Source organism: Apus apus, chromosome 8 (genome assembly GCF_020740795.1).
Source record: "Apus apus isolate bApuApu2 chromosome 8, bApuApu2.pri.cur, whole genome shotgun sequence".
Taxonomy (NCBI): domain Eukaryota; kingdom Metazoa; phylum Chordata; class Aves; order Apodiformes; family Apodidae; genus Apus; species Apus apus.
Window position 1 is genome coordinate 20301363 of NC_067289.1, and position 25867 is coordinate 20327229.

At 35.3% G+C, this 25867-nt stretch overlaps 1 protein-coding gene across 4 annotated transcripts in view; it reads right to left on the minus strand.

The window, feature by feature from the left end:
- The window catches only part of NAALADL2 (N-acetylated alpha-linked acidic dipeptidase like 2), a 384820-nt gene that overhangs the window by 60018 nt on the left and 298935 nt on the right, over window positions 1-25867 (minus strand). For 2 of the 4 annotated variants that reach the window (XM_051626469.1, XM_051626468.1), the window contains exons 9-12: window positions 22088-22180; window positions 17766-17971; window positions 16196-16315; window positions 8027-8173 (exon numbers count right to left, since the gene is read on the minus strand). In XM_051626469.1, coding sequence (XP_051482429.1) covers window positions 8027-8173; window positions 16196-16315; window positions 17766-17971; window positions 22088-22180 — 566 coding nt within the window. The remainder of the gene's footprint in view (window positions 1-8026; window positions 8174-16195; window positions 16316-17765; window positions 17972-22087; window positions 22181-25867) is intronic. The other 2 variants (XM_051626470.1, XM_051626471.1) reach the window with 2 other exon arrangements.

Consider the following 25867-nt stretch of genomic DNA (forward strand, 5'->3'; position numbering starts at 1 on the left):
CAACAGTAATGTCTCCAAAGATAACATTTATTTATAAAAGGCCTTATTAAACAGCTCTTTAATTTGCCATGGTAAGAAACATCAAACATTGCTAATTTAATTTGAGAGAATGTATCGTTGACTCAGAACACAGCTGTTTGATAGTCCAGTGATCTCAACTTTTTATTTTTTTTTTTCAAACCTGTGAACCACTTCTAGTATCTGCTGACAGAAGACAAGTTCTGATACTTATTCCAGATACTCTGCCAGAAGATATTTAGTTGGTTTGTTGAATTTAGCCACTCAGAATAACAATGGTAAAATGTTATCCTGAATGCAACACACCATTTACCTCTCCAGGGAGGACAGACAATTTAGTGCCTTCTATCCTTAGGTAACATATATTCAGTAACTAAATGCTTCAGGAGGCTATCAAATGGAAGTAATAATTGGTGTCTAAGCAAATTTCTCATGTGTTTTTGCATATTCCATTGACCCAGTGAACTTCCAGGCTCTCTTCCATTGACCTTCAATAGCCCTCAGTAAATTCCAAGAAAATGAAGAGCCTGTGAGAGAATCTACAGGGAAAGGGTTCACAGCAACAACATGTATTCATGCAGTATGAAAGCTAAAGCAGCTGTAAATTTTTGGTTCTGTAAGGCAAGTTTATGTAAAGAATTTCCCCCTTCTGGATGCACTGTGGAAATGTTTGGGACACCAAAGTGCTAGGATTTGTGAGACCAAATAGATTCTTTTGGTGCCAAGTAATGTATCCAACTGATGAGGATGTCATTAGTTTCATTAACATTACTGGAATAACAAAGATGCTCTTCCTTGAAATTAAGTAGCTAAATATTAATATTATTCAATAAAACAACTCATGCAATCAAATGAACATCAAATGTATTTTGTCTTGTAAAACACTGAGTCATTAACCTTAGCCATTTCAGCATGCTCTTGCTATCAAATTCAACTAAATTAGCATCCAAGAGAACAGATGGACACATTAATATATTACTGGTGAGTACTATACTCAGTAACACTGAATATACTGAGAAATTAAAAAGCACTAATTTATGCTAAAGACAGACAGAAAAAACATGTTGGTCAGAAGAAATTTACTATGAATAAATAAAATCATATCTGTTACAGAAGCAGTATAGCCTATAAGGGAGAAAGGCAAGTGAGAAAAGCAGCTGTGGTTTGGACATACCTTCACAAGTAGCCCCAGGGCAATCTACTGGGGACCGTTCAAACTATACTTTGTTACACACTGACAGTTCATGACTTGTCCTTGAACACAAATGAAACCTCTCCCTTCACCTTAGCACATCTAACTCTTATTGATACACCTTGATGACGATAAAGTTCTACTACGTATTTCATAAAATCTCCCAACAGCCAACACAACAGCACAAAACTCTCCAGAGACAATATAGAAAAAGGAAATCCCTGAAAGTTCCAAAGCAATGTGCCATTCTGAGGATGATACACATGTGCTTCTTTGCAAAGAATTTCTGGTATTCTCTGGTATTCTAAGGACACTAGCACTTTGTTTCTTTCATACATGCATGAAACATCTCCCATAGCTCACCATGGGCAGCTACCAGCTATGTATTTCCTTAAAAATTTAACATATACCAGGGAGAAAGTGGAGTAGTAGTAAAACAGGGAAGGAGAGGAGCCATACAGAGCTGTATGTTTCAGTGGAACTGCAGATCCTCACAGCAACATATTGCTCTAATCCAAATCCCTGTAAGTCTCGATACAGAACCTCTTCTAAGGATGTTCACACATATGCCACAGGCCTTGAAGTTCTGGTTTGAGCAGCTAAGGCTGAAGTTAGTAGACCACATCTTCACGTACGCTCTGCTCTGATCCTTAAAGAATATAATGCTGTGATGCTTCTAACTGAAGTTTTTTATAAATATGCTTGGACCTGATAAATTAATTGGTACTGGGTGACACTTAATCCAGGTGGACACAAATAATAACAGAAGAAAAACACCATAAAATTAACAGAAGGGCCCAGTCAGCTGCAGATCATCCAAGTAGTCAGTCAGAAATCTCAAAATAGTAAGTAACACTTTCCTGTCTGGAATGGGAGTGGAGAATAAACCACAAGTAAACCAGAAAATTATCTGGATATGGAGTAACAGTAAGATTAATGATGTGATGCAAAATGTTGAGATAGGTGCATTAGGAATACAGAGATCTGAAACTTCAGAGCAAAAATATTGATTTTAAGTGACTGTTTGACAAGGGAACTACATTAGTGATACAAAAATGGCTCTCAATAAAGGATTTAATGAATCAGACAACTCCTGATTGCTTTAGATGTGCACACAGGTACAAGGTTGTGTTTATGGAGTTGAATTTCTTGCTTCACCCAGAATTTGCTCACAAACTGACACCACAGACATTGCTGCCTTCCAAAATGCCACCTCTATTATATATATACACTGAATGACTTATGCTGTGATGATTAATAAGGCAGTTGCAAATTTGAAAAGAAAAATATTGTCAAATGCTTCCTTCAAGTTACACTTAAACTTCTCACAGAGGCTTATTACTTTCATACTGCCACTGAACTAAAAATAAATAATATAAACATCACGTCAAGATCATAACTGGAACCAATGGAGTACATCAATGAATCAACAATGAGAGGAAACACAATCTCCTGGTTGTTGGTGGGACAAAGACATTTGTGGTAAGGTCCCAGTGTGGCCAAGAGGGCTGACTGGGTATAGTCCTGAATCTTCACACACAGCCAACATCCAGAACTTTCCCATGCCACCCTGATTACTATGAATTTCTATGTTCAGTTCAAAATTTTACCTTGACACAGAAAGACCCGAGAAACGAAAGAGCAGCTACAAGTCCCATCACACAGGACTACAATGGTTTTCCTAAACACTAACACTAGAACCCCACAACTTATGTTCAGTACTGCACCTACACAGACAAAAATTGGTATAAACACCAGTTTCTCATTCACTTTTAAAAAGACACAAGGCAGCTGCACTGAAGAGCACTCCATACTGCCTAAGCCCTCCCTCCACACTAACTCAAGCACATGAAAGAGATAAAAGCAGCATCCAACACGGGAGTAATTTTTCAGTAAACTAGACCCTGAGTTCTTCCCATCAAGGACAGCTCCTGCTTCCTTCCTCATAACAAAGAAAACCTGGAAAGCTTTTGATTCTTTTTGAAAGAAATGCATGATGTGTCAGCCTAAGCATGTAAACACTGAAATCAAGAGACTGCAGTGTTTCCCCAAAGAGTGATAAAATGGGAAGAGAAGAGGGCACACCAGGGAAAGGGAAGAAGCAGAGGCAGGCAGTAGAAACAACTAAGAAGCCACATTCATTGAAGAGCTAAGATTTAGTGGCCTCCGTTTTACACCAGTGTGAGTAAAAATCACTTTTAAAAGCTCTAATGAAAGTTGAAAGTTACCTTCAAAAAGTTATGCATATTTCAACAGAAATAAAAATCATTATGCATTCTGTCTAAAGAGGATACAGTCTCAAACTGCCAAAATTCTAAACTCTTCTACATATATTACATACAAACGCCTTCTATAAAGAAAGCTCTCTTCATTTTTTTTCTAAATTAGCTTAGTGGTCCATGGTGTTACACTATCTTGGTCTAGCTTGTGAATAATGTGACAGGTAATTTTTATACTTCTTGCCTGTACTTAAGCTTGAGTGAAGACACGGAAAACAACTTTTATGGTCTAGGTGTAAAAGTAAATGTGCTGTAAGCCCTGCATACCCAGACTTGGACAGCTACCATAAAATATTTCATACTAAATATGCATCCATCAATAAATAAAAAAAGAGGGGAGTAACTTAAGATTTTCTCAAAACAAAATGCTAACGCTAACAGTGAAGTAACCTATAACTTTATCAGAGAAAGGGTTTTAGATTCAGATAGGAATCATTATGTAATTGGGATGCACTCAGAAGGACAATATGCAGATAAGATAGGAAATCACCTAGCTATAATTTTTTAAAAAATGGATTCCTCATGAAACCACTGACTGCAACAACATAGAAATGGATAGTAACTGGCTATTTCCATCTTGAAAAAAAAATCTCAAAATACTCCTGTACCAGCTTACGTTTTCAAGTGATCAGGACAGCTTCAAAATGCTGAAGAGTTTAATGCTGCTTGATTTACAATGCTGAGGAAACAGTCAAACCTCTAACTGAAACCATGGCAAATCCAGATTATATTTTCTGTTGTACCAAAACATTAGGCAGCCACTGCAAGGTGTTTTTTCTCAGTCTCTGTGATTTACTTATGTTCCAGTACTTCAGCAACTATAAATATATACAGCATATAAATATGCTGTAAACTGTGCTAAGAGAGAGATAATCAAAATGAATTAACTTGCAACTACAGGGTTGGTTCTTTTCTCTTTATTGCAGAATTTCACTACTACACTTCCAAAGACAGATCTTGTAAAAACTACTTTCCCCTGTCCCCTTCCCCTAAGGATAAAAGGCAAGTGCGGCCATCAGATTAAAATGTTGAATCCAGCCAAGTAAATTACATTTTTAAGTTGCTCCACCAAGAAGAGGGATAATTATATGGGGTGATTCTCATATAAAAAGAAAAACAAGGTGAAGCTTAAAGAAGTAAAGGAGAGAAAAAAAGAGAAACAGAAGAATGTTAGAAGATGAAGTAGGGATGAATGGCTGAAGTTCCAAGTCTCTCTGAGAAGTAAAACTACAGCTAGAGACAGGATCCAAAAAATTTTCCAGACCATACAGTTGGTTCTGGTATTAGATTTTTACATAATAAATGCAGTGTAACATGCAAACTTTAAAAGACGCCAAAAAGCAATAGAAAAAGATTTTAAAAATACCTGTAAGAGAAGAGAAACAGGGTAAGCTATTAAGTTATAAAGCAGTATTTTCCATTACACAGGCACACAATCAATGTGTATCCATTCAGATAGAACAACAATGAAGAATTCAAACAGAAACTAAATGCATGCTCTTCAGATCATACACCATTATATCCAGAGATTTCAGTTATTTAAAATCAAGTAAACAAGAGCTGAAAATCACACAATTGAGTAATTCCATTGATACCTAGTTCTTACTGTAATAAACGTAAGCCTGTGATCTAGCACCTATTTTACTTTATACTGCTTTTTCTTGTTGATGTATATCTAAGTGGAGGTGTTTCTAATACTACTATCCACTGAGGTGAAGACTAATAAGACTTATTATCATTGACCTTCAGCAGTCGAGAAACTCACATTTGAAATCAACATTACTTCTCTGCTTGGATGTAAATTCATCATGAAATAGAATAGCATGACTAGTCCTCAAAGTAAAATAGTCTGTATTAGGAAAAGCTAAACAGTCTTTCTCCTACTAAATTACAAATCAGAACTTGACCCTCAGAAGGAGGTAAAACCAGTGCATCAGAGTACAGGAGGAGAGGAAGGCTTAATTCAGCAACTGTAAGAGCATCCTTGGAAATTGGGTTAATACTGTGTTTTGTTCCACTTGAGAAATCCTTCTAAGTTTACTTCTTACCAGCAGACTAAAATGCTAAATATTTTCTGCTAGCAAATAAAAATGGTGCATTTCACTCAAGGCATTTTTGTACTAGTGGTTGAAAACTTAGAATGCACTTCACTAGCTCACAGATCTGACCACAGGTATTTGCCACACAAATTTAACCTCCCTGAGGCTGAGAGAGTCATTGCACTAGGTAACTTCAAATAAGACAGTTTTACTTAATCTCCCGGTCAGAATGTTTCCTCTTACAATTTTTATTTCCTCTTGTTTACTCCTCTAGTTCCTGCCAATGAAAAGCTTTTACAACCTTCTCTCTGAGGACCGGCATTACACTTAACTGTGTAAGAAACGCATTTCTGAAGCTGACCTGTAACTGTTGCTCTGTAGGCAGACTACAAGGCACAAGTCTTGGGTTTTTTAACTCTGAAACAGGTGTTTTTTTTGAGCGTGGAATAGCATCAGTTTTATGTGACACTGCATTCTATCTGATGGGAAGATAAAATGAACAACTACTGTATATTCCAGAAGAAGAGAATCTCCTGCATAGGTCACAGCAGTTAAAGAACCAGCAGAGGAAATCAATGTGGTACAATGCCGGTCTACAAAAGCACATCAAAACATCCTGTTTCTGAAACCTATTTTTCCAAATCCAAATCTTGTTTTGCAATGAAGCTGAGGCATAGTTCAAAAAGAGGAATGACTTGAAAACAAACAAGCAAAAATCCCTGTCTGCAACTCAACACACTACTTTCAGACAGTAACCTGCACAAGAGAAATTCCTCACGTCTATTATTACAGTTGTAAACCCAGAATAATTTCTGTCTGCCTTACAATAGCACACCTCTGCTTGATACAATAAACAGAATCCCCAATAAAAACCTGCAATAAATGCTAAACAAAAAGCAGATTGCTTCTCTGGTAGACTACTGCAAAGTAGGAGAGACAACGAGCATATATTTTGATGGAGTGTCAATAATCAGTACAATACATGACAAAAATATAGGAAATAATTCAACTTTGATCCTTCTGTGTAACTTAATTTTTAGGAAAAAATCCACCCTCTTGCCAACACAAACTTACACATTTTGCTAAGCAGGCTTATTTCTCACATGAAATAGATGGGGTCATGGTCTCCTACTATCTGAGAAGTAAAGTACATGAATTTCAAGAGTGCAGATTACACTTATCACAAGATTATTTCTAGGAAATGATTTTGCAAGAAGGACCTAATCTGAGTTTTCAACCGAATTTCCAAATTTGCTGTCACATTTAAGCAAATATAAAAATATTTCCTTTTATGATTTTAATTACATTGCTGAGTAATTATGACAGTCAAAATTGCACATCTACAAAGTTAACTGAACATGAAGAATAACTTTGGTGGGATTGAAATAGAAAACGGCCAAAGGAACCTTCAGTGTTCGTATTGCAGGTGTTGCTGGGAAATACTTATTATTTTGATATAGTGAAGTTTGCAGATTCTTTCCCATGGTCTACAGATCCTGCACACATAGATCTGGAATGAAAACTATGTGGAAAACCTGCTGAGTGACACAAGCAATTTGCACTGGTTCAGAATCCTGTCATAAACAATGCACTCAGGGATCTTCTGCCTTCAGGTTTTCCTTACAGCCTTTGCCTAGCATTTCATCTGAAATAGAATACTTTGCTTAATAGGTGCAGTGATATAAGGAAACAGAAGTCCCCTTATTTATATAAATTCTTCACTTAATCTATTTAATTTACAGAACAACATCACAACAAGCCTCCAATATTTGTAATATCTCTATTTTTCTTTGCATTTGTGGTACAGAAACCTATTAGCATGCAGTGCTAGGAAGCATTCCAGTTCAACTCAGAATCAGCTTTGTTCCTGAACTTGGAAAGATGTGTGTGCTTATGTAGATAAGCACAGTGTAAGAAGAGAAAAGAGGGGGATTTTAAGTCAATGCATTATCACCATTACAAGTAAACACAGCTTTTCTCCTTGTGCCAGTGTATCTTGAAATAACTAACGTTAGGCTTTCCAATCCTCAGCTGACCAAGAGAGGGTAAGTTTGACCTGTTCAGGTACAAATAGAAAAAGCTGAGGAAGGAGAAACTTTCTTTGTGTCCAAAAATAACAGTTTGTGTCCAATTCCAGCCTGGTCTCCAAACAGTATAACATGCCTTTTCCTTCCACTTATCTTGCAGAGAACAAAGGAAAGTTGGGTAAGACAATATGTACCTTATAATACTATCAGAAAGATTAACATTTTGAACGTAACGCTCTCACATTTATTTTTGCTTTTCATTTGTTCTAAACATGTATCAGTTTGTTTGAATGCCATACCCATACAAAATAAGTCACTTCTAAACTCTCTGGTCATCCCCTGAAGAGCTAAAAAATGTACTTCCAAGAGTTAACTTTCCACTACAACATGCTTGTCATGAAAGGATAACCTGAGAAAATCTAATTCTATCTTTCTGCTATTTTCAGTTTGTCTGTTTTTATTTATAACTACCTCTGATGTTTTGACGTCCTCGTAAGAAAACTGCGTGGCAGGTACTCCAAGATGGTTGATGAAATAATCTGAATCTCCCTGTATCTGCACAGAACTCACATTAGATCCTGAACATTTAGTTTTTTCCACACAGTTGAAGCTCTGGCTCTGAAAAACAAACACAAATCAAAATTCTACTTAAGTTATTTGCAACTGGACTCATAACTCATATCACTATCTCATTTATACAGCATTCTTTGTGTTGAGGCATTTGAGAAACAGGCTGAAACTTACACTGGTACAAACAAGTATTAGCTGATTAGTAGCGAGTGAGTTGAAAAAGCTTTCAGCCTCCAATGATATATTCTTCATTCTTTGAGATCGAACATAGGAGAGAATAAAGAGTGAGCTGCAACATGGCTGAGTCTTTCAAAGGACAACGAAATATTTCCAGTTGAAATGGCAGGAGGAGCAAGAGAAGAAGCCTTTGGTGGGGTTATGAAATGTCCCACACTGGCCAGGAGATTACATGTCACCATGGTACCTTTTGGAAGTACATTCTGAGATCTTTAATGGCTACTAAGTAGTATTTATTCAGTTAATAGCATACTCTCTAACAGCAAAAAGCTGAAACAGATAATTATATTCAAGATTCATGGCGTATGAGATGCTACCAATGTAAAGAATTAGTTTCAATTGCAGAGTAGGGGTTAAGAGAAAAACAAAAGTCTAAAAATACATAAATACACATTTTCTGGATAAACCGCTTAAAAACATTGTAGTTAATGACATGTTTGTATTTCCTGAAAGTCTTTAATGATGAAATCTTAACAACAGAATTACAGTAAATATAAGTCAAAACTGGAAAACAAGACTGAGTGTCACATACTAGGGTAGCTTTCAAATTCATTATGTAATTAAACACTTAATAAACAGTAGGCAGAAAGACTTTGAACATGTATTAGAGCAAATAAGCTACTTAGGTTTCCAAGACTGGTAAGAAGTTGAAGTACTACAGATTATTTACATTTAGCTAACTGTTTATATAGCATAACTTCCTCAGACCTACATACTGAAGTACTTTTAGACACAAGAACAGTGTAAAGATTCATTTTCCTTTTATACTAAAGTACAGCAGAGTCTGTCTATTAAAGTTCCCGAGGTTAGGAGGAAAGTGGTTTAAGAGCTAGAAAGAGACAAATCTTGGTATTTTTCCATTTTTAAATTAGCATAATTATTGCTTCACAGTTTCACTTCAGTGCCATGAAGAATGCAATTGCACATTACCCAGTATAAATAAGAGCTGCAGATTCTCAAAGAAAATGACTTTAAAATATCTCCTACCAAAATGTACATTCACCATCTCAAGTTTCTTTCAACATGCAGCAGTCAGAAATCGGGGAAAGACCATTTTCCAAAATTGTAACTGGAATTTATGACAGGCAGGACAGCTTCCGTGCTTGGACGCAGAATGCCTCATCCTTACTGCAAGCCAAGTAGGCATCAATGAAGAAGAGATGAAAGACTGAAAAAAAATAAAAATGCCTGCTGCTAGGAAAGAAAGTGATGTCTAAGAAAAGCCTACTAGGGGATGTGGGCCACAGAATCGACAGAGATGGGGGAGAAGATTACACCAATGCCAAAGGCCAGAAACACAGGATTGAAAAGAATGTCAAGTTCTTCAATTCAAAATAAATTGTCAGTCATCATATAATAGCAATTGTGTATCACACTGGCATTCTGTTTTCCCTCCCCTTCCCCCCCCCCCCCCCTTTGCCAACTAATCTGGTCTTTTTGCATTATTAAATCTAAAATGGTCTCATTTCCAAAGCCTCCAAAACCCTTTGTAACTTAATAATTTGATGAAATTTAATTCTGATAATCGACAGAATCTTTAATATATGCACAAAAACAACTTGTGAGTTCCCAGTTTAGGAAAAAAAAAGTTCAGTTGTAATTGCTTCGCATTACTTCACCAGTTGCAGTAAGGTGCTATTTAATGATCCTTTAAATGTTACCTTTTATGTAGGAAAAAACCCCACCATCATTAAAAATGCATCTAGAATAAATTATCAACAACACGTGCTGTAAGAACTAACTCCCTACTGTAGAGCAGGCAAACTACATTTATTCAGCTGGTTAGTTGTACAGTAAACCATAATAGTACTATTTGGATCACTCAGTTGCTCAGGCTGGTCTCTACTGTGTCAATCAAGCCCTCCCTTTAGACTGGAAGAAAATCAAGCCATGTGGTTAGACTGTAATCAAGGAGTGGTTCATCTCAGTGCAAAGATGCTCATGGTATTCGTAATTGAATAGTTTTATTTCTCTGGAGTTCATTCTGGCTTTCAGCATCATGTTGCAGGTTTATATTACAAATTGGGGAAAATGAAGAGTACCATATGGCCCATTAAATAAATTTAATTTGGATTAATGTTATAAAATAGACCTGATACATCTAAAGAACAATCAAGTGGTACTTCACTAAATACTTTATTCTACCACTAATTTGAGCTAAGCATTCATGGGTGCCTTTTGCTGCCATGTTAAGATCCTGGTATAAATAAATGCCTTTATTAAAAAAAATAATTTATTGGTCATTTCTACAGCTCACCTGTTCTGGTTACCTTCTTTCCTTTATGTGACTCCAGCAGAGTTAAAACCTTAGCAGCTTTTGCCAACAGATTACAATGTCTAAGTAGTTTTCAAGAGGACAAATAAAGAACGACTTCAGAATTCTTACAAGATGTCAGTGATCTCAGCTTCAGAACTACAGCAAGGAAGCTTATTCTTAATGAATAATCAATCTCTATTTCTTGAGCTGAATCACCACCTCTGTTGATAATTGGTGTAAGGCAAATGCTCTTAAGAAGCAGAAGCACGATAAGACCATCTAGATGAAGTAAAATTATCTTAACAAAGCAATACAAGAATAGGAGTAGAATAACAACAAGACTCCTCCTAATGAAATCATCCTGTAGCACTACAAAATGAGTCACAGAAAACATGCATTTAACTCTCAGAAATTTGCCCTAGTTTTGGTTCTTCAGTATCATCACAGTAAACGTGAGATGTTCCTTGAAGGCACACACACTTCATAAAGAGGATTATCTTGTCACTAGGGAAAAACAACTCTCACAAGAACTAGTGTTTATTTAAATACATCAGTGACAAATAATTTATTATCTTAAATTCTTATGATATCCATTGGAATGCAGGTGATTCTCAAACAGATCACTAAGGCTGCCAGGGATCATCATTAATACCTTAGCAATTTCCCCACAATTCGCACTTTGTTTTCTTACACAAAGCACTGGCATTTGGAAATTCCAAGAATAAACTGGTTTTTAGCTTGTGTGGGAAGATAATGTATTTTCACAAGCAAAAACTGCCTCTTAGATAAACCACATGGCTTTAAAAGAATTGCTCTTTGAAAATGCATGCAGGCATCCTGCATGACAGAGACGACCTTTTTCACCCAGGGGGGCAAAAGAAACTGAAACTGTGACAACAAAGTTTATAAAAGGTCAGATCAAACTAAGCCTACCCAAGTCCCAGTTCTGACACTGTATTCAGATTTCTGTTGAACCAAGGAAAACTCAGTGCAAGTATGCAAGACAAGATGCCATACTTAAAACTCCAGTTTCACCTTTCAAAAAAAAGTGAAAAAAGAATTTTTGCCTTTTAGTGGTGACTTCCTAACAAAATTGGAAAGCTATAATGCCAGCGGTTAATGAACAAAGTATGAAGAAATATGCATGATTGGTGTTAAATAGTTAAATATATCGCTATATGTTGTACTACTTTACAAATTTCTATTCTTTTTTATTTAGTTTACAGCTACAAAACATGAGACAAGCATAAACATGCACTGCTTGTTTGAGGTTTTGTTTTCTGTTAAGCAGGATTTGCATGTTTTGAAATAATTGTCTTAGGTTTTTAAAAAATATCGAACAAGGAGATGCATTTTGGAGCTAAACCTCACAGACACAAAAAAACAATAACTGGTTCTACCTGTCCGAAGGAGACTTCTGCTTTCAAAAGATGTATGAATTACTACCTCAGGAAATAAGCAGATACCCACTACTTAAATCTGCACTTTGGATTAATACCAACAGAATCAAGATACAAGTGTATTGAAGCATATCTTATGCACCTGTCATTCTGAACACTACTTAAGTATGTCTGAGACATATAAATTAATTTCAGTCACCAAATTTCATACTACTTTTGAGGGAGATGCATCAATTCCCTGAAGCTGACCTTCAGTGTATAATTTTATTTTGTGTATAATGATAACTTTTGTTCAATACATAAAAAGGTTGCTGTAGAAAAGAAAAAGGATCACCAGTGGAAAAAAGGGAAAAGAAAGATTAATCTTCAGCTGTGATGACTTTGATAGATTAAAAAAAAAAAAAATAATCCTAATATTACTGTGATAGAAGACAAGCGCAGATCATCTGAGAAAGCTGTAGAATCTTGTAGACTGGAAGTTGAAACGCATCAGAGAGACTTATTTTTTGCAGTAGGATGAGGAGCTGGACTAATGATTGCTTGAAGTCCTTACCAGTTTAGGCTTTGTATCATGGAAGGTGCTTTTTATGTTCATTTCTATATAGATTTTACCTAATCACCCCTTAACCTTGGAATCTGTCAAAATTCTGAGCTCCTTTACAGAAAAACAAAACCAAACGAAAACCCAAACATTAAACCAAGCAAACTACATCTTTGAGTTTCATTTACAACAATGATCCACTAATTTACAGGGAAGAAAAAGATTTTATACGATCCCCCACTCCCCAATTCCCCAGAACCCCAAAGAAGTATCTACTGCAATATAATTGGTTCCAAAGCACCCTCGATTCTGAAAATTCAGCTCCATTTTAGCTCTGCAGGCAGCTGTTTTACAAGCTTACTTGAAGATACTGGGTAAATAAGATTGATGACACTTTTGTGGTGTTTGGATTTAATTAAATATTTTGAGTGACAACTGCAAACACCTACCACTACTTGTTTTAAATAAAAATCTAAACATCACACAAAGCTTGATAAGCAGACTAAATGCAGCCAACAAAACGCAAACAATAAAATACACCAGACAATACAAGCTTTTTTAAAATAAGGAAACTAAGATCAAGAATTTTGAAATTAGCATGAAATACAGAAATTTAAAACATGATACTACTATGCACTTCATGTACACTGGCTACCATGTCAGTCTATTCTATATAACTTAATATTCTCTTTTGTTCAAAATTGTTACTGGGCATACTACAGCTTTATTGTATGAGAGTTGAAATCACCTTAAATAAATTCTCCTCTCATCTTAGTGCCAGTTGGAAAGAAAAGAATAACTTTAAGCATTTTTGTATTAGCTTTTGTATCTTGCCTAGAGTAGCCAAAGTTACTACTTTTCTACTGAATTTCTACCTATATCTATTAAATTACTTAAAACTACTCAAAATATTTCACCTTTTTTACTCTATAACACATAAATGGTCTGCTTTTCATTTTTCAGAGGCATTTTTTCCACATTTACCTACAAACTAAAAAGTGTTTGGTGCTGCAAAAAAAAAAAATTATTTGTCTGTCACATACAAAAGATTAATAGAATTAAATACTGCTAAATAGCATGGAAAAATATTTCGTATTTTTCTAATTTCTGGTAAGGAAAGTGCTCAGCTAATTTTTTATAGTTTTAATTGGCTCTTTTCCTTAGGAGAAAGAAGCAGTGAGTTTTCTTGGGTTCAGCAATAGCAGCAGACCTGGCTTGATCAGCAGCGATCACCCAATCAGTTAAAAGAAAACAGCAATTATTTTATGTTTCATAATAACTTTTTAACTTCTGAAATGCTAATTATAGAAAAATTCATTAATGGCCTTATTTACAGAGAATAAATGCCATCATCAAACAAAACCAATTTATTAATGACAATCTGCCAACAAACGGTGATTCACTATCTGAGCAAGTGAATAAAAAATTGTTTTCCTTACAAAATAATACCAGGCAAAATGTAACTTGGCAGTATTTCCCTCTTGTTAATGTGGACACTAATTAGCACAGTGATATGAAGAATATTTGAATTAAAAATGTCAAGGTCTCAGAATTGTTTGAATTCCTCTTTGCTTAATTAATCCAAATATTTAAATGAGCTTCCTCAAGTAATTTGGTGTTTCAACCAGAATCCCACTGATAGGCACATGAAATTATTTGCAGATTGCTTATGTAGCACCCTTTTGAAATCTGCAACTAAAATAAAGATGTAATCCCTTTACATAAAACATCTTGAAGATGTCATAGTCAAGCACTTATCCTGTTCTCTATCTGACCACCAGATCTCACATAGAAGACAATTAATCAGGTTTGTCATTTTTCTTTTAATGGTTAAGTCTAGAATATTCACACAAAGTACATTTTTGCTAAAACTTCTTCCCACCTTTTCCTACTGTTTCAAGAAATTACAAAAAAAACTGTTTCAGAAGCTGTAGTGATTAGCAAGTGCCCAAAACTATTTCAGAAAAGCCCCATAGTTAGAGCACAGAAAGTAAACACTGTTGCATGCACTTGCCTATCTTTGCCATTTCTCCACAGTTCTCTTTAAGCTGTGGTCCTTGAAGCATTCTTGGAGTGCTCTGCATTTAGTATGATTTTTACTCCAGTTTTATTTGCAGGACAAACTACAGTTTTTTATTGTTTTTCTTAGAATCCTAACACTTAACCTTTGTAGGCATTTGTGTTATTAATAGTCCCTAGGAAAACATTCTTCCTCTTTCTTACTGAGATGGAGTGCCCACAATTTTAGTCTAACAGTGAGCATTGAATGAAACCTAACAGTCCTTAGTGTGAATGGTCAGCAGATCTTAGTCTCTCCCTCATCAAAACAGTGTTGCAAAACTGTGCAAGAATAGGAAAAAAATAATGTAAGCCAGTCTTGTTTGTTGTGAAGCCTAAAATTGGAAGTGTGATTTTTAATACTGAATCAAAGGTACAGTGTGGTACCTTCCACATATCCGTAAGTTTTTATCTAACTAAAAAAGACTGGTTATTTTTTCTTGTTATTTTAAAATATATTGATTTATTAATTCTAAATTCCTGTTTCACTTTTTTTTATATTCTAACAAACCTATGTTCAAGAGAACTACTCTTCCAAATTCGAATGATCCTTGTGTCTCATTGGACTTTTTAAGTCCTTCTTTGCAACTTGCACAAGAATCTTACAGGAATGGACTCATAATTTCTTCAGGATCAAATGAGCTCCAAAAAGACAAGCCCTACCCCATCTGCACTGTCATAATTTGGAGGTAATCTGTAATTTCGTTGTCTTCTTGGCAAGTGCTGGAAGTAAGATCAGTATTCTTTACAAGCAAATCATCCTTTCAGAGAAAATTTTCTAGACATGTGGTAAATTGTGAGTACCCGTGGGAATAAATGAAGATCCATGCTGGGCTGTTCCATCACTGTCAATATACTTGACATGAATTCAGAAATCTAGCCAGCATTTGGAAGCAGTAATTCCTACCATTTTTTTAATGTCACAAACTATGAGAGTGGCATTGATTACAACTAACATTACCCTACAACAAGTAAATTATACAGAGTAACTTGCATGCATTTGATTTTAAATATTTATAAATTCAGCAGCTTCAGATTAACAGCAATAAGGTCATTAAAGTCTACGTGCATCTACACCAGCAAAACTACAGAAAGTTCTGACTGTAGACTAGTTACAAATGTGGAGCTGAGCACTGAACTCGACACACTATTTTAGAGTCATACTCTTCCTGTGTGTCATGTTACATCTGGCAAATATACAGGTTTAAATGCAAATTGCAAAACAGTCTGGAAAGATCAGATTAGGAAGAGAAAAATGTACTTTGTGCTAAAGAATAAAAAATATGCTATTTAAAGATGCTAAAAGGCAAAAAAGCCGTAGGGCACGCAAGTATGGCAGTACTTGGTATAACGAGCTGTTGAATTAAGTTATCTTTTCCAACCTCTTAATGCAACTTGCAATTTTTAAATTAAAATTTAACCTGCTTACTTAGTAAAAACAGTCCACATGTATCTGTGAGGTTAAAATCCTTCTTAAAAACAGCTTCCACCTATAGTTATCTAAAACCAACCAGCGTCAAGGATGTTACACATGTAACCTCATAAACCACATGTGAAAGAAAGTATTTTTTTCTAACCTCTGCTGCCAGTTGCTGGAGAGAAGGGGATGCAACAGGGTATAAAGTTGAGTTGCCTCTGACCGGACTATGGAGGCTAATGTATGCCACAACATTTCTTTGAAGAACTCTCTTCAGATCCTAGGACACAAGCACAGCACTGGTTATTACTAAGCATCATTATAATTAAGATTTGATTTGCCTTTCAGTTTCTTCTAGGGAAACACTGCATCCTATGTTTTTGTCCTCTGCGATTCGTCAAGTTTTACTTTACTACTACTTCTTACGATATGCTGTTAAGAACTTAAAAGGGTATCTTAGTGTTATTTCTCTATATAGCAGAAGTTATAATTCCATTTCACACATCCACTCAACAAAACGCTAACAGGCCTAGGAGGAATTAAAAATGACTACACTTGTAAAGGCCAAAAATGAAAACATTTCATACTGTGAAACAACGTGAAGGCTTTTAAACTTATGCCTGACAGAAGATAAACTTTAAAAGCTATCTTTATTAACAGTTAAATGTACTCAAAATGTTAGAGACCACATTCAGGTTTGAATTGTATAACTTTCCCAGCGTTTTCATTTTATTTTGTTGTACACTACAAAAATAGCATGTACAAACTGTTTCAATTATTATCTCTTTTTAAAAAAGATCCTCTTTGCCTTCTCAGTAATGAGTTACTCTTTGCATGGAGTGCTTTTTATATTGAGCAGAAGGGGTGTAACTCAATTACATCTGATGTAAAGCTGACTTGAAGTGGAACTAAACAAATTTTGCTTCCAGCCTGGATCTTTTCAATTTGATTTTTTTCACCCCATCTTGTTTTGAAGAATAATCACATTGGAAGTATGAAACTTCAGTAGGAGCTAGCTGCTTCTCACAATTAACTCTTCATTTTAGCTACTGTTTTAATTCAGCAGCCATGAACCTCTCTGCTAACTGTTCCTTCCATTTATCAGCTGAAGTATATTGTAATCATATATTATCAACAATACTCTGATGAGGTATTTTTTTTCAGTAACTTGATTTCTATTCTGCTGAAAGCAAGAGCCTAAGGAATTGTCTGTGCCAGATTGTATCTAACTCCTTAGCACAAATATGTAAAAAGTGGAACAGCACTAGCCATGGAGACATTGAAATGTTTATGTAATTAATGCAAACCATGATATAGTTCTCTTCATTCAGTGTGCTCTTGAGTCACTTCACCCCATACTAAGCCTATCAAGTAAAAATTAGTAACTGTTGAACCCCCAAGAAGGAGAAAAAGCCCTCTAAGCTACTCCTGCACCCAGGTCTTCTTGAGGTTTTCCTCTCTCCCCCAAACTCTGGCAATACCGCCTTGTACAGCCCTCTGCTGAGGTAGGGAAGGGAATCTGCTCACAAAGGTGCTGTATTTGCGACCTTCACAGCTATGGGAACAATTTCCCAGCCCATTATCAAACATGCTCTGTTCCACAGGAACTGCCTCTGCAGATGTCTTCACTGTATTTGCTAGAGTACATGAATGTACACAGATGTCACGGAGTAGTTAATGAAAGCTCACAACAACAGTAATCATTGCAATGAATCTTAAAATTATTTTACCTCTGCCCATTCATATGAACCAATGTTCCCAAAGGAAGTTCCTCCCCATGAGCAGAAAACAATGGTCCGATCAGGTCTCCAGCCTCTCTTAACCTTCAGCATCAAGGCTTGTATAAATGCTGTGATGATAGCAGTGCTACTGGCCCATTCTTGTCCACCATATATATTCAAACTGCTGTGGTGACTACCAATAATGACGTATCTGTCTGAAATGTGAAAAAAGACAGACAAGAATCTTATTTCTTCTGGACACTAGCATTAAATAAGTGTAAAAAACCTTAAAGATAAACTGTATTAGTAGTCTGTAATGCCATTAATACAACACAATGCTGTCAACAAAAAATTATATGATCATGTGCAAGACAATCATACACTATAAATACATAAACCTGTGAATACTACTGAAAAATAAACTAGTAAATATATGTATATACTTTTCTAATTTAATCCCTGTGTCCTTGCCTTCATTGTTTGCTTATTACTCCCCCTTCTTATAAATCTGATAATTTTTACAGCCAGGACTTCATAACATAGATAATCTAATTAAGTTCTATGCTTACACTGGAGTGCTAAGAAAAAAAACACAAATGAATAAGCAGGAAACTCTATCTTCAATACTTATTAGTGTCCAAAAAAGAAAATAAAAGGTGCGGTAGTACGATGAGAAACATAGAGAAAACACAGAAAGTATTAGTACTCCCTCACCTGGAAGACTGTGTTCAGTGCTCACCACCCTATCTCAAAAAAGACATTGCAGAAACAGCAGTTGAGAAGCTGGTAACCAGAAGGGTTATGTATCAGGACTTAGACTTCCATGTAAGGAGACATTGAAAATACCTGGATTGCAGGTTTAGAGAGGAAACATGACAGAGGAATAGAGAGAATGAATGATACAGAAACGGTAAGTCAGCAACCTTGATGATAGTGGAAGAAAGTATTTTATAAAATGAAAAGAAGCTTCCATCTGATACAAAGAACGTGCCTAGATTTACCCAGAAAAAAACGCACTTTTTTTTGTTTTTAATACTAAATGGCATCTTTATCTCTCAAAGCATGATCTATAACCTAAATAATAACTCACAAGTCTAAAGAACCTTATTTTATTCCAAAAGGATGATGTGGTATGAAGCCACATGAACAACTTGTGTTACTGACGTGTCAAGAAGTCTAAGCAGAGTTAAGTTGAATGACTTAGTAAACTATTAATGATGAAATCGCCATCAAAGCCTCTTTGAAGGATTGCTTACTGGTTGGGTTCTGATGTTTAGTAAAGCCTATTTCTCGTCCAGATCTAGACTTTTAAAGGCGTTCTTTCCATATTTCACGATATCAACAGAGAACAGAATAGTTATGAAGTGATGCCAGATCCACAACAATCTCTGGGTGTCATTTGGGTTCCAAAAAGAGAAAAGGTTTTGGTTTTCTGCCAGTTTTCTTTCTTTATCCCAGGGGATTCATCCTTCTCTGTTGTCAGTATACTGGAATGTAGCAACACATAGGTGGTAAAATGCCCATGTTTTATATTGATCATAAAATTAAATATTTATTCTTCAGGGTTTGGGTTTTTTTTTGCTGTGACTTCTGGCTAGAAGCAATTTTAACTGAACACAAACACACTTTGATTACAAAATCATCCTCTGACTGGAATTTTACCAGTTTTGTTCAATAAAATACATGGTGATATAGTTTTATAAGGAAACAAAAATGCTTTACAAACAGGGCATCTGTTATGTACCTACACCACAACATTTTCCATCTCCTGCTTGGGGGTTGTATATCTGCATAAATTAAAATCTCCTTCTAAAAGCAGAAACTCAAAACGTCAATCTAAGTTTAGACAATTTAATGTTATTAGTTGAAGGGCCACTAACATGGGTTGATCAGACAGGATCAGTGCTTGCCCTGTATTATAATCTTTGTCCAGTCTGTGAACAGTGCATGTGAAGAGGAGTGAAAAAAGACCTTATGTAAAGTATTATAGGATATTTTGTTGGAGAAGAGAGCTACAAGCAGCAACTTACTGTAGGAGATGCCAGCTGAATGAACAGGGGTAAAAACATTACAGCTGGTGCCTCCTTTGAAATTTTTCATTTTTGCACTTCTCTCCCTCTTGAATAGAGGCAATACCCTGAAGCAAATGACTATAGGAAAAGCATAGGAGAATGGATGGTCATGCTTACAGAGGCAACAGCTGTCCTTTCTCATAATCATTTGCTGAAACACGTAGACAAAGAGATCACATGGTAAGAAAACAGAGAAAGAAAGAACTAGAGATAGAGAAAAAATATCCATCAGATACTTTGGAAAGCTGCAAGATGATAGAGTGTTCAGGGGGTTGATAGGCAGGACAACAGGGATTTATCATTAAATAAGAGCAGCTTTATCTACTGTCTTCTCTTGTTATACATCCCATTTTGAACATTGCCCAATAGAGCTACATAATTAGTGTTAGGTATTTCAGGTTTTAAAAGGCTACCAAGTATCATATTTTCTCTGCTCCTTTTAGTATCTTGGTTGGATTTCAAATGCTCCTTGTTACTCCTCAGATCAAATGTCAAGTAAAATCACTGTTACATAGATGTGTCTGTCTGTGTGCCTGTGTTTTCAGAGGTCTTTAAGGGAAAATAATCCCCTCTTGGTGATGCTCTGCAGTCTTTCATTAAGCACTGCAGATAAATTTTGCTTGCTTTCTGCATTTCTGGGAACAGAAAGGTGAATATTCCAAGCATATGAAAGTAGAAAAAAAAAGTCAAAATAAAAGAGAATCAATGGCATAAAAACATCAAGCATCAAAATCAGTTGAGAGGACTTGGCTATAGTATCAACCAGGAAGAGCAGAGAAACAAATGTAGGTTTAGCATTAATTCTGTACAAAATGTTATCCATGGTGCATTATAAGCTTAACTTGTGCCTACATGAGAAGCCAGTTGCAATGGCCCTTCTTCAGCAAGACGTTTACGAGATGAACTGTTGGTATCTGGGTAGTGCTACTGAATTAACTTGATTATATATCCTTAGATTCTTAAACATATACTGACATACCTTTAAAAATTAGGTTCTTATTAAGAAAGCAATAATAAAATTATGGATTAATGTATTGAGTAGATAAAGAATTTATTAAAGAGAAACTGATGCATCCTTTTTATCGTTTGCCTTGCTGCTGTTTCACAATCCAGTAGACAGTATGTCTAAACACGGCAGTTTCTACCTTTCAAGTTCCATGACAGCTGTTAGCAAAACATTAACAATAGTAGACTAGTAATTTCAAAATTATTGAAGAAAATTAAGTCTTTTATTTAAATTAAATTAATTGTGCTAGTTATTTTCTATGTTGTTTTTTTGTTTTTTTAATATGTTTTGGTGAAAAATAAAGCGTTCAGCACACACAAAATTGAGTCAGTATTTCACTAAGAGAAATAAACTTAAATCTTCTTCACCTCCTTCAATTCCATCACAAAAATATGAAATGACCGGCCCATTTCCTAAGGGACTGTACATAAATCTAGAAAAAGAGTATTAATCAAGACTAATGTGATGATGATACCACCTGTACATTTGAAATTGGACTAGCTCTGCAATACTTTACATAAGTAACGAGTAACAGCCTTCACTCATGTTGCAGAACCCCTTTGACTTTCGGGCTGATTTCCCTGCAGACAGAATAAGCTCAAATTACCTTCATTCCTGTGTTTTCCTGATTATTATACTATCTGCATATTACAAAGAAAGAGGCAGGGTGTGTGGTTCAGGTCACAGTTGCACTTCGAATCTTATTGTTTAGTTCTTAGACATATAGAACAGCAATTATTACTTGTAGACTTGCATAAAACTAGCTTAAGGCATGATCATAACTAAAAATAAGGCTGCAGCAAGTGTGATTAAGAACTCAGAAATAGTTTTTTTGTACATTATAATCCCATTAGATACTAGATTCTTAGCTAAACGAGATCATCTTGCCCTACACCTTGCTTTCAGTGAGACACTTGAATTATGTACAGTTCTGGACTTGAAGGCCTTTTATTTTTCTCAAAATTCTCCTAATATTAGGGAAAAAAAGCAAAACCTTTTCTACAATTGTACAGAGATTCTGGATATTAACTCAAATTGTGCAATACAGCACATTAACATTAAAACCACCAACATAGTTACTTTGTACAAAATACTAATACTCCTTATGGTCTATGTGTAATTCCTGCCTGTTGTGTAAAAATATAATTATTTTAACTATAATATCCCCTTAATTTCAGATTAAGAATCCTGACTCCAGGTATGACTTCCAGCCATTATAAAACAAATTATACAAATGATAAAGGTCTACTTACCAGGAAAAACCGTTCCTTTTATATAGCCAATAACATTAGAAATTGTCTTGTAAGTTGTGATTGATTGAATATTCAAACTGATTATTTTTTTGCCTGTTAAAAGATAAAAAGAAAATAAATTAAAAAACTAGAGAGGAACTAGAGATTAAAACATGAAATATTACATTATTTTCTTAGTCCCATTTTAGCAGTGAGGTTCAAAGCTGGAATCTCAAAAGAAACTTCTACTCCTTGAGTTAAAAGATCATTTAATTCACACAAGAAATGCTGCTGGGATACAACAGAATTAAAGAGAAAAAGTGTGATTTAAATAATTCTATGATAAGAAAATTTGTCTTAATCCTTATAAGTTTTTCTCACCTAAGCCTTTGCTCAGGTCAATCTTTGAATAATATCCAGAAAATTATACCTGGTTTATATTACAGTATTCTTCTGGAGGAAACTCCTATGCTAAATCAGGTGGGAAAAGTTAGACTTGTGCATTACCAATCACTTAGCCAGCATAGCCCTTGGTGATATACTTGGGAACTTCTGCCAACAGAACACAGCTTGTCTTGGCTTAGCCAGTATCAGCTGAGGAAATGCTGTAAACACAAAGGCAGAAAAATTCCAAAATGTGCCCATATATTAGAGACTTGCCAGCACTGCTAGGCCAGTTGAGACTGTAGCAACGCCAAGCCAAAGAGTTAAAAAAAATGAACTGTCGTTTGCTGAGACTTAATGCCATTCCCTCTGTCCACCAGGTGGGACACAGTAACCATCCTAACTGCTGCAGTGTGTGGCAATGGGAACAAACAGCTAACTACAGGGGGCTGATGGTACCTTTAAAATGTTTTGTTTGCATAATAGGCTGTATTAACATTCATCTCATAAGTTCTATCTGAGAAAAGTGAAAATGTCTTAAACTGCTCTAACTTAAAAGGCGGAAACTGTCTGACAACAAGCCCTGTAGCATCCCAGACCTCCAGGGAGGTTCTTTTTCAGCCAGAGAACTGGAAGAGTCCATAGCAGGCCTGTGTTTAAAGGCATCTTTGAGCCAGAATTCCTTCAACGTCCATATCCCAACTGTCACAGACAAAAAAAAAAAAATATTCCACGGATCATTTTGCTCTCTATCTCCCAGGCTATGAACCTCCCACAGATGTATTCCTAGCTGTTTGTTTCCTGGCTTTGCTTCCTGAGACGTGTGGAATATGCAAGCAGGGAGTTTACTGCAACATGTAAAATAAAAGCAATACATTTCTACAATACTGTTCTTCAAGGTTCATTTGCTGGCAATTCATCTGGTAAATTTACTTTAAAATTCTCTTAAAACAAAATCCAATATATTTTCACTCACTAGTCTTCATCGGTATTTGAAAAAAGTGAACCAACTGCTAGGAATTTTGTCTTTAAAAAAAACAACAAGCAATATTAATTCTAATCTTTATTCAGAGACAACCTCCTCTGTTATCAGTAGCTGTGTCCTCTACGTGACAACTCGTTTTTGCTAGAATGCAACAGTACAGAAAATTCAAGTCAAGCACAGTTAATTAAAATAATAAAAAATAATAAATCACATCAACTTAATATTTTGATCTGTCATGCATATGTTGGAGTTTGAGTTGGAATTAACTTTGCCGTTCTAATTTACCGTAAGGTTAACACCACATGATGATGAATTGTGTTCTAAAAATCTGCAGATAATATTATTTTTCAAAAATATTTTATTAAAAAATACAGTTCCTAGCTCTCTACCATCCTCTAGATTCTTTCTTTGTTCTTTTAAAACAAGGGGAAAGAAGCTCACAGCACCCATGCTGATAAAGCAGTTTAAATTTAATCTATACTATGTGAGTTACTTCTTGCTGCAATTTCTCACCTACTGCTGTTCTAGAGCCAATTTACTCTGCCTAAAAAAGATTTTCAAACCAAAACTTATTCCTTTCCTTTTCTGTTTCTTCAGGCTCCATTTCAGACAACAAGAAGATAAATCCTTTTGAAGACAACTATCAGCTATCCAGTCTTCAACTAACAATAAAGAAATAGAAAATTAACTTCTGAGAATACACATATTCTGGAATCAGATATTTGAGTTCACAGTCATGTAATAGAGCAGTCAGCTTAAAGTGACTTGAGCTTAAAGGCTTAGTACTCCAGATGAAAAGGCTGAAAGTACTCTGTGGAGTATGTAACAGCAGTGAAATTTAATCTGCTTTACACAGTTCTGACAACAAACCTCTCTAATGATGTATTTTAAAGATCTTGACAACTTGCTCTCTTTTTTTCCCTATTCTCTGGAAAACTATGATGAGACTTTAGCTTAACATTATTTGTGATACACTTTGACTTTTTCTAAGCCAAAAGCTACTTCTGAAATAGAAGAACATTATTGTTAGTAAGTGTTATTTATTTATTTCTTGACTTGAAACCTGTAAATTGTCTCATCCCAAAGGATTACCTTCTCCTCTCACAATTAAATAGTTAATTTTAGAGATGCATGGATATCTCCTACTTATTTGATTTACAATTTTAGAAGTTAAGAAAAGCAAAAACTATTCTGAGCTCATACCAGCATGTATAGTATAGTGTGAGCCTGATTTTTAAACACATTGGTTAAATTCTTCAATTCTAATCACACAAAACACCTATAATCAGACAGTTCTCTGAGTATTCTTTTAAGTACTGGATTTTAAACAAATATCATTAGGGACTCAGATTTGAAAATTGAACTCATTTGACACGATTTTTGCTACTCACATACAAAAATTTCCCTACATGCACATTTAACTCCAGTATAGAAGCATCAAGTGCTAAGTGACTTAATGTGTTTTGTTAACCTTGTTCTTAGATTATAAAACCAGGAGTTATTTGAGAAGAGCAGGGAAACGAGGTACACTAAATAACTTCAAGTAACCCAGTTTTTAACGTGAATATAAGTCCTGCTGAAATCAACATAAACCTCACCTGAACTAAAATACATCAGTTTGAAATAGCATTTAAAGTAAAGCTTTTAAACATCATCAAAAACCCATAGCCGTGTTTACTCAGTGGCACTAATTCAGCTGAGGTAGTCAGGGTACAATGACATTCGACAGATCTCTTGTTCCAGTCACTCAAAAAACTTATGTTAGGCTCTAACTTTTTAAGCACACACTACCAAGAGATTCTTTACCTGGTTTACAGCAATCAAAACCAACATCACTATGAAAAATATTGGCACAGAGGAGAATTCTGAAAATGTGTCTTGATCGGTTGCAATTCTAGCAGAACAACACTTGTGGATTCAAGTTGGAGTAGAGAGGATATATATATATATATACAGATATATATATAATGTTTCACACTGTTTACGCTAAATTCTGTTAATGAACTGCTATTTAAACAGAGGAAATAATTTAAAGGAATCACAAATCAGGATTAGTATAAATGTTTGTAAGTTTTAATATACAGTATTTCTGTATTACATCTGCCTTCCCTATTTAACATGTACTTCTTTGAAATGCCAATAGGCAATATCTGCAGAACATCATTATTTCTGCTGTGCAATGAATTCAGACTTGTTTGATACAGTAAGATGCATGGCCACACAATATGCTGGCATCTTACTCTTTCTTCGTTTTCTTGCATTTATGTTTAGCATAGTACAAATACCTAGAAATTTACATATTGACAGCATAGTGTATAATGGCACAGAGTTTAATAAATATGGCAGTCTGTTTTCTCTGACAGGTAGCAAGCTACGAAGGAGAAACTTATAACAACATCACAAGGCTGTGGCCTAATAGGAGGATGCACTTA